Source organism: Bemisia tabaci, chromosome 3, assembly GCF_918797505.1.
Source record: "Bemisia tabaci chromosome 3, PGI_BMITA_v3".
Lineage (NCBI taxonomy): Eukaryota > Metazoa > Arthropoda > Insecta > Hemiptera > Aleyrodidae > Bemisia > Bemisia tabaci.
In genome coordinates, this window is record NC_092795.1 from 17,352,015 (window position 1) to 17,362,123 (window position 10,109).

The 10,109-nt window shown below is 39.1% G+C and overlaps 1 protein-coding gene across 1 annotated transcript in view; it reads left to right on the forward strand.

The window, feature by feature from the left end:
- The window catches only part of LOC109044322 (ras-related and estrogen-regulated growth inhibitor), a 28,757-nt gene extending 18,669 nt beyond the window's left edge, over positions 1-10,088 (forward strand). Inside the window, exons 2-5 of the mRNA XM_019061987.2 lie at positions 2,526-2,582; positions 2,971-3,044; positions 3,982-4,177; positions 6,183-10,088. Of these exons, the coding sequence (XP_018917532.1) occupies positions 2,526-2,582; positions 2,971-3,044; positions 3,982-4,177; positions 6,183-6,412 (557 nt within the window). The 3' untranslated portion in view covers positions 6,413-10,088. The remainder of the gene's footprint in view (positions 1-2,525; positions 2,583-2,970; positions 3,045-3,981; positions 4,178-6,182) is intronic.
- The last annotated feature ends 21 nt before the right edge of the window (positions 10,089-10,109 follow it).

Below are 10,109 nucleotides of genomic sequence, written 5' to 3' on the forward strand. Positions count from 1 at the left end.
TTTTTTCCCGGCGAACCACTGTGGTCGCCGCCACCCCGGCCCAAGTGGTGCGAGCAGCGCCCCACGCCAAATCGCGGACGCGTTAAGTTTCTTGTCCTTGAATTTTCAGCTCGCCTCCATGTTGTCAGCTTTCAAATACTTTAACCCCAAATAAAAAACCTGAAAAAGCGATAATGAAGCATAACTGTCGCGTCGAAAGACAATATTCTGGATATCATTTGGCAAGCAGTTTAATTAATTTTTACGTCAATAGGGGCAATAGAAGTTGAATTTTAAACCGATGATTTCTCATCGTGGCATATCAGAATTCAATTAACTTCTTCTCAATAATAAATTTTCTGAAATTCAAACAGTTATAATTCTTGTTTGGTTTCTTAATTGTTGGTGTTTTTTTTTCTTTTTTTTCTTTTTTTTCTTTTTTTTCTTTTTTTTCTTTTTTTTTCTTTTTTTTCTTTTTTTTTTCTTTTTTTTTCTTTTTTTTTTTTTTTTTTTTCTTTTTTTTTCTTTTTTTTCTTTTTTTTTCTTTTTTTTTCTTTTTTTTTCTTTTTTTTTCTTTTTTTTTTCTTTTTTTTTTCTTTTTTTTTTCTTTTTTTTTTAAATCCCAAAAATTTTCGAACAACATCTCTTACCTCTCGGTGCTTCGGTATTAATACACCAATTTTGACGGGTTTTTTTTTGTTTTTTTGTCTAAGGATCGTTTTCTGGTGGAACAAATGGACCGCGTTAAGCAGAAAAGAACCAAGCCACATTAGCTGTTGCCAAGTTTAACCGGGTAATTTCATTTTTTATAAGAGAACTTTTGTGCGAATCCGTTTGAAAATTTTAAGAAATTCGTTTCGCACTATGCAGGAAATTCACTGAAATTTGCACAAAAATCCGCACAAACGGTTTCGTCTAAAAAATTAGGCTGTCAAATTAAATTTGGCTGCACTTAAGGTGGCTTGGTTCCTTTCTGCTTAGCGCGGTCCAAGTGAGGAGTGGACATTTAGGAATACGTAAAGAATATCAGGTGTTGCTTAAAAAATTTCAAATCTTAGGTTCATTAGGTTTATAAAAGTTCAGAGTGGCCTGAAATAAACTACCAATGATCTTTTTGTGAGAATAAGATACAAATTTAGAGAGAATTCTCCATGGAAAAGTCCATGACGTCGATGAACTAAGATTTTTTCTCAGTTGGGATTCCATGCAGAATTTAAGTAACACCTGCGCTTATCAGATTTTGAATTTCCATTCTTAATATGATAAGTTTCCGAAAATCGCATTAGGTTCATGAGAGCTCAGAATGACCTGACATAAACTACCTATAATCTTTTCGTGAGAATAAGAAGAAAATTTAGAGAAAATTCCCCATGAAAAAGTCCATAACGTCCATGCACTAAGAGTCTTTCAGAGTAGGGATTCCACACAAAATTTAAGTAACACCTGGTGGCGCTTACCAGGTTTTGAATTTCCACTCTTCAATTGATGAGTTTCCGAAAATCTGGCAACATGGTTTGTCATCGATGAAAACAGCCTCGCCTCGGCGCTTGGGACAAGACGCACGGCGCTCCGCGAATGCATGTCAACCGAAATTTTTCGGGTTCCCCGATTGGCGCTAACCAAATTTCAAATTTATTATTTACGATATTTCATAATGAGGCGAAGTCGACTCGAGATGTGCACACGTTTACGCCGGGGGAAGTCGGGGAAGATTTTTAGAGGTAGGTGAGCTGGGAGCTCCCTACGACACGTGTGCTCTCATAAAATTAGGAGCTTCTGCTCTAGGCGGCGCGGCCTATCGCCTGTCGCGTGAGCTTGCGACTCCAATAAATTATGAGCTGTAACTTTAATTGGCCGCCTAAGCAGGGGAGTCGTATCGTATTTAATCAGCGAAAAACAGTTCGGTGGACGGTGAGCGACGCAAAACCGCATCCCCCACCCATCTTGACATGGAATTGCGGGTGATAATGTTCCGCCGATTTTGAAAATCCGAAATTATCTTCCCCGCCGATTTGGAACAGGGTCATATTCCGTCGACCGAACGTTCAGAGAATGTGTTCGACACACAGCGATTCCCTTTGAATTTGACGAAGTTTGATGGAAATTCGGCACAAACTGACGGAGAATCTGATCGCGGATGATGAATTTGAAGGAAGTACAGATCAATTTTCCATGAATTAGATGCATGGGTTTTTTTTATGTGAATGGGGTTGGATAAAAATTTGTTCAAGTTTTAAAACAAAAAATGCCTGGGAAAAGAGGCTTTCATCCATGGAGGCAAAATATTCACAATCATTGTTGAATGATCAAATTCCAACCCTGCTCACTATCCATACACCTTACCCCTACTTTAAAATTTACGGGGGAAAATATGCTTTGCGTGAACAGGAGAGAGGCATATTTTTCTTCACTTTTAAATTCAAATTCTAAGTACCTAATTAAGTGGTTGAGACAATATAGCCTCAAGTGTACATTGTTGAAGTGAAAAAAAATGTAAGGAAAAAGAGGGAAACTTTTTGATTGGTTTTTTGTGGTTTCTGTTTCAGCTTTGACTGTTCGATTCATCACAAAGCGGTATATAGGAGAATATGACCATCAATCAGGTAAACTTTGTTTTTTTATCTACTCACTCAATTATTCTTACATCTAAAGTTCTCTGCAAGATTTCCGAAAATTCGGGCTGACAAATCGAATGGTCAAGTGATTATAGTAATGTCGCGGACAAATAGTCTAAGCCTCAATATCTCCTCCGCGTTTAGAGATTATCGAGAAGGGCGAATAATACTTTCCTGACAGACCTCGTACGCGCAATATTGGGATTATATATGACAAACTTCGTTGAGATAGAACACACTATAATCCTCGCTTTTATTTTATTCTTTTGTTTGGAGCATTCTTACTTCAAATTGGAATCTTTTTATTTTGTAAATTGAACGCACATGTTACAGTAAGTAAAACGGAGAGCATCATATTCATGTTCATATTTTTCAGATTTGAGGTACAAGCATGAGGCAATGGTTGATGGGGACGCCATTATTTTTGATCTCCTTGACTCCTGTCCGAAGGTGAGTAAGCGCAAGCGCATCCGTGCTTTCAAGACAATATATTGAAAATTTAGTGGCATAGTTTGTAACAATATCCAACATAAACATGGGCCAGACTAGAAACTTTCCTAAAGGAGTGGGAAGGGCACCTCATCAAGAGGGGTATGAGGGGCACAAAAAAAAACACTCCACGAAGGGGGTTCTGCCTCCCACTGCGGGACTCTTCTAGCTCCGGAAGAGGGCTCAAGGAATTTCCCTAGTTTCAAAAGGGGCCCGAGGGGCATCCTCTGAAAATTTTGAAAAATTGAGTCGTCTCAGTAACAATTTTGAGCGGTTTTTTCGATTACAATTTCCAAGATGAAAAATTAGTCACGCACCTATGTAGCAAAATGCTTCATAAGTTTCGAGAGGGGCCAAGTAGATTTCTGCGGGGTGACAGCAGCCCCCAGCCCCCTCCCCCCAGTTGCCCCCAGAACTAGCCCGCCGTGCTAAGGAAGAACACCGTATGAACATTCGAGAGTTGCCAAATTTCCTTCGATAAAATGCTTATTTTTTCGGAAAGTTATGAATATTTTTCCTTTAAATTTTTAGAATCTTTAGGTATAATTGCGAACTAAATCATTTGAAAAATCGGGAGGAAAATATTCATCAGTTTACCAGGTAATTCGCGTTTTATCATAGGAAATTTGGCAACGCCTGGAGGTTTATACGGCGTTTTTCCTTAGCGCGGCAGTAGCGATCTCTCTCGCATACTGTCCAAGTAAGCATGAAAGGAATACGGAAATGCGAAATCCACCCCCTCACTCCATCCGCACCAGAAGTGGGTGTATAGTTGTGCAAAAATAACAGTAGGAAGAGATGTTGGAGTGCGGGCAGAGTGTCAAGCCGTGTCTCGGCGTGATTTGATAATGGATAATCGAGATGTTTGTTTGATTCGTGTGCATGTGTCACTTTTCAGACTCTTGACGAGGTGCCAAGTTCGGAAACATTAAACTGGGCCGACGGTCTCGTGCTGGTGTACGCCATCACCGACCGAAATTCGATTAATTACATCAAGAGGGTCAAACTCATGCTCGGATCCATCGACTTGCCCACCGTTCTCATCGCCAACAAAGGGGATTTAATTCACCTCCGACAGATCTCCACCGAGGAAGGTGAGTGGCTAACGAGAGTCGATAGCATTACTGCCGCGCTAGGGAAAAACAGCGTATGATCATTCGAGAGCTGCCAAATTTCCTCCGATAAAATGTGTATTGTTAGGGAGATTTATGAATATTTTTCGTTGAAATCCTCAGAAACTTCAGGTGAAATTGTAAAAAAAAATTAGCTGAAAAATTAGAAAATAAATATTCGTAAGTTTGGCAGGAAATACTTGTTTTATCAAACGAAATTTGGCAACGCCTGAAGGTTAATACGGCGTTTTTTCTTAGCACGGCAGAATAACCGTGACTTTAGACTAGTTAAGACGCAAATAAATGGGCTTTTACAGTGCATGGACAAAGTAGGCATGCCAGGGGCTGACCTCCGCCTAGAGATCCGTTCGCTCTCCCCCTCCCCCTCTTCCTTCAATTGTTGAGCCACTGTTCAGGTGGATCTACACCGGAAGTATACAGACATCGGGATATAGATAAATTTGGCTAAATTACGGGTCTCACTTTAAGGTTCTAGCGGAAAAACAACTCACTTTAGAAACTGTGCCCTCCCAAAAAATCCATTTTGTAAAACAAATTTCAAAGCTGAAAGTATAAGAACGCAAGAAATCGCATTCGATTAGTCGAATGGAGTGGTTCATTGTCACGCTCGCATACTCTCAGCTCTAATACAGGTTATACAGAGAAGAATTCGTGGGAATAAAGCAGCTGAAATGTGCTTTCTATGCGTAGTGGATGTGTGCTTCGCCAACAATTTAAAATGAAACAAGTATTTCAGCAAAATTTGTTCGATATCTTCATGTTTTCTTACTTCCACTACATTTACCTCAAATATGCCTACTTTTTAAGAAAAAATTGCCCCATTCTTTAAAAAGACATATCTTCAGAATACTATTAAAAACACAGAGGGACACCCTTTTCCAATGAGTTTTCAAAGTGAAATTAATCAGAACTATCTAAGATGTATGATTATTGATTAGGACACAGCATAGCGTATTTTGAAACTAACCCTAACTTCTCTCAAATTCAAAGATAAGACGCGCTGCGACCACGCTACTCAACGCGCGTTAATGACGGCGCAGAGATACAACTATTCGTGCTTGATGGATGTACGTGTTGCATCTGCGAAATTGAAGGCGCGATGGCACGAGGCGTAAACTGGGAATGCTGCGCTCGCTCAATGAGGAGTCACTCAGATTCGGGTCAGGCTGTACGTAGGGCCTAGATTAACTCATTACTCACGAGAAAATGACGCTCTGTGCCATTTTCGATCAGAATTTTCTTAAAAATGAGCGCCTCGCGCCGATTCCGCGTCAGATCTTGACCGCCCTTCCTTTCCCAACCGTGAGGAGTGTCCGGTCCCCCTCCCATCTAAATGTCTGACGTCATTTACATGGACGCTCCTTTTGAAAATTCCCCCTCTCTTTTCCCCTTATTAAACCATTTTCGCCTGATTTTCTCATGTTTAAGGGGCATGGAGGACAAGGCGCATAAGTGCATCTTTTTAAAATATTGAGATATTAATGGTTTCATGTGAAACTAGTCTTAATGTATATTCTGTGAATAATTCGCTCCAAAATTCCAATTTGGACCGCGTTAAACAAAAAGGACCCAAGCCGCGTTAGCTATTGCCAAATTTAACGGAGGACTTAGATTTTTTACAAGAGAACGTTTGTGCGGATTCTTTTGAAAATTTTAAGGAATTTGCTTTGTATTAAGGAGAAAATTCATAGAAATTTGCACAAAAATCCGCACAACCGTTTTCATGTAAAAAATTAAATTGCCCGATTATTTGGCGATAGGTAAAGTGGCTTGGTTCCCTTCTGTTTAAGGCTGTCCGTTTGTAAGCATCAAAAGTCAATTTGAATCTTCATTCCGCCATAAGGATCCGTGTAATTTCGAGACGTCAAACTCGTATTTCTCGAAATAGCAAACACTGCACTTAAGCGCCGTGTCTTCCAAGCCCATCACATAATAAAATAATTAAAAAAAATCAATTGTATTCCAGGTGAGAATTTGGCGAGAAGCTTTGACTGCTGGTTCAAGGAAGTAACAGCGGCAGAGCAAGTTTCCCAGATAGCCGACGTTTTCCACGAATTATGCAGGGAAATCTTGCAGATCCGAAAGAAGAACAAGCAATCGCTCCTAGACAGAATGCTCGGTGGGAAAACCGTGGTGCGGACTTATGCGCGCGGCAAAAGTGATAGCGCACTTCCGAAGGAGCGGAATAACGATTGATACTTCGATGCTAAGTGCAGTGGCGTGGCGTGCTTTGCGATATATCGATTGATACGCCACTCAAACCTATGAAAAAAGATCGATTATCAGGGTGTTCGCAGCGAACACCTCAGTAATCGATTCTTTGCTATAGCTTCAAATGGCGAGATATCGATAATCGATCATTCACGCCACGCCACTGGCTAAGTGCGCTCCTCCTTGCATTATTCTCCGGTTCAGCAGTGGCGGACACCTTCCAATGGTGTCGGAAGACAGTTGCGGACTCACTATCAGTGGCATGTGCTGACACAGAGATGTTGTCAGGGACTCGTCGTGGTGACAAAGAAAAACATGTATCATCCCATGTATCATTTCCATTCTCCCGTGCTAAGGAAGAACGCCACATGAACATTCGAGGGTTGCCAAATCACCCCGGATATAAAACATGTATTTTTGAGAAAGATTATACGTACTTTTTCTCGAAATTTTCGGACATTTTAGATAAGGACAAAATTGTCTGAAAAAATTGAAGAAAAACGTCCACAATTATTATCCCAGTAAATTTGGTTTTTATTGACGGAAATATGGCAACGTCTGACGGTTCATACGGCGGCGTTCTCCCTTAGCACGGCAGCATTGCGGTGGTTCAAAATTCCCGCCTTTTCTATATTTCTTAGTTCCCCTCACGAAAGAACGTAACTATATTCAATGCTGCCTACTTTCCTCGCGCAAATTGGTTTTTTTACCGGGAGATTTTTGGGGATTTCCAGCTGAAAGTTAAACTGATTTCTCTCCTGATCTCGTACGAAAATTAGACAAATTTTCAATGAAAATTGCGCATGTTTTTTTCTTGTGAAAAATTGAATGTTTTAGTCAATTTTGCAACCTTGGAAAGAACCCCCTTCATCCAGGAGACGACGATTTTATCAAGAGAATATCGCGTAATATTTCTCAGAGGAAATTTTTTGGATCTCAAAAAAGGAGAATGTCGACTTGTGGCCTGCAGCTATACTAAGAAAATCACGCAAAATTTCGAGGTATAAAGATAATTGGTTACCATTCAAAAATGTAGGATATGCAAGGAAAACTGCGATGTCACAGCCCAACAGAGGTACTCGTTATTCAATATCCAATCTATTTCGGAAGGAAACAGGAGAGAGAACTTAGGTGAGAAAAAGGATAAGTTTACCCTCTACTAGATCGACTTAATTTTCAAAATTTCATGAACAGTCCAAATAAATTATAGCTTTCCAGTGGAAAGGCTGTGGGTTTAATATCGAAAGACTCTTGAGTAGAAACCTTCCATACCGACGATTCAAACTGGATCATTGGGTTTACCTAACGCATTCTGCACTACTTCATTTTAAGTTCATAATAAGGCATAAGTTTTTTAAGGTTTTTCTATTGTTTCACCCTGATTAATCGAGTCATTGTTATTCAGTTATTTTTTAATTTTGCCATTTAAGACTGGAGGGCTCTGAATTATTTTGCATAGCTTCTAGTACCCCAGTCTTACATGTGCTCTGTATGTTCCACCTATATTATTCAGCCCCTCTTTTGTACTTCTGAACAGGATAATTACAGATGTCATGGATGAGACATTGAAAAATAGATATTAATGATGAATTTTGAGGGGCTTGGAAGGCAAGTGGAATAAGTGCACTCTTTTAAAAATTGAGAGATTGATGATTTCAACTAGGTATAACTAGTCTAAAAATATATTCTTAAGACATATTCACCATAGAAAACCCAATTTTTAGACATCAGAGAGAAAGTTTGAAATTTCTTTCCGCTATGAGGATCCATGTAATTTTGAAACTTTCAACACGTACCTATTTCTTGAAATAGCAAAAACTGCACGTATCCCACTTGTCCTCCAAGCCCCACAGTTTAGGTACCTACATACAGATTAGTACCTACCACGAGGAGAATTCTATAGTATGATGCATAATATAATAGCTGCTATAAGTATGCGGGACCTTTGTAAGGAACATTCTTCAAGGTAGCATACCTTGTTCAGATGAACATACTTAATGTAGGTATTTAGATAAATACCTACATTAAGTAAATTGCATGGTTTAGAAGTTTTGAAAATTCACTGATTATTTAAACTTGTATTAAGTAGGAAATGTGTATATACCTTATCTGCCCAATTTATCACAAACTTTTTTCTCGTTCTAAGTCGCTTCTTAAAATGTTCCAACAAATTTTAGTCCAGTTGATCTAGCATAGTTCTGGAAAAATCAATATGTAGAAGGTTTCTGTGCGGAAACTTGTTGCAACACCACAGCATCAGCAACATAGGTCTGTGACAAAAGTTTACCGGAATCGGCTGACAAGCGAGCGCACTGTGTTTGGCGCAATGCGTGAAGTTTTCCTGCACTCTTGTAGGCGCTAATTTGCGCCGCAGCGCAGCAGCAACCGCAACTGAGTTTTGCACAATGCGTGAAGTATTCCTGCAGTCTTGTAGGCGCTCTTGTGCTGGCGCGCGGCGGTCGCACGATGTTTGGCGCGATCAGAAACGATGATACAACATTAGAACTGTAGAATCAGAGATTAAATAATAAGTTTGGAGAATGGCTGGAAAATTAATGAAACGGTTCATGCAGAATGCAGACAAAAATATTCGAATGATGAGTCTATCAAAAATTGAGTAATGTAAATGAAAACAAGAAGTAGTACCCATTGAAAATTGTATGCTCTTCGATTTCAGGGAGAGCAATTTTTTTCCTCAGACTCGCCGTTTTTATAATTGCAGATTTCGTGGGAAAGGCGTGAATTCTAGCAAAAGTCGACTTTCCTAACCGGACAGAACTACCGCCATCTTATAAACTGGAAGTCACAAGTTAATAAATGTACACACTGTTTCTAACAGGAAATTTTGTGCTCTTTACAAGAGGTATGACATTATCCCGTGAAATTGATTCCTTTGAGATAAAAGCGAAAAACCGGTCGCCAGCGGCGTATTTTGGTTCCCCAGCCCACCTTTTTTCGAGATGGTGGCTTTAGCGGACAGCTGATTCTGGCAAACTTTTGCTATGTTGTTCTGGTGGTCGATTGCAACTAGGTTCATGCAAAGAAACCTCCTACATATTGATTTTCCCAGAGTGCCCTTTTTCAGTGCTGTAATTTGATGGGACTATTTCAGAAAGGCCTATTTTAGCAAGACTGAATGCATCAGTCATTAAAATTTTTAAATCAAGAGATATGTAATTCCTCAAACCGAGAAAGTATTAATAATGGATTTTTTGATAAGACATTTTCACAGCTATTAGTAAAAGTTTCAGATTAATATTTCTAGAAATGAGGCAAAGCACGATTCTCAACTAGAGGAAAAGCTTATTTTAAGTTATACTTTTTTGTACGTACATTAAATGGTATAAAGTAAAAAAAATGTGTGTATTTTTGCTCTATTTAATCCTCCTGTCTCAACCACTATGGTACAGGGTATAGTGATGTAACTTGATGAGTTGAATGTAAAATGGGCATAAGTTGCAAAATTCATGTTTTAAAAAACGAGCATAATCAGTCAAACTAATTGAAAAAAAAGCCATGTATCATAAAAAAAATTCTTTCATATTCTTTCCAGATATTTTCGTGATCTAACAACGAAAAAAGAAATAACCAAAAGATATTGAGCACAAGGTACGTGCAGAGTCTTAGAAAAATGCTGCAAGAGATTCAGGTCTAAAATGCGAAAACGAAGTCAAAGATAATG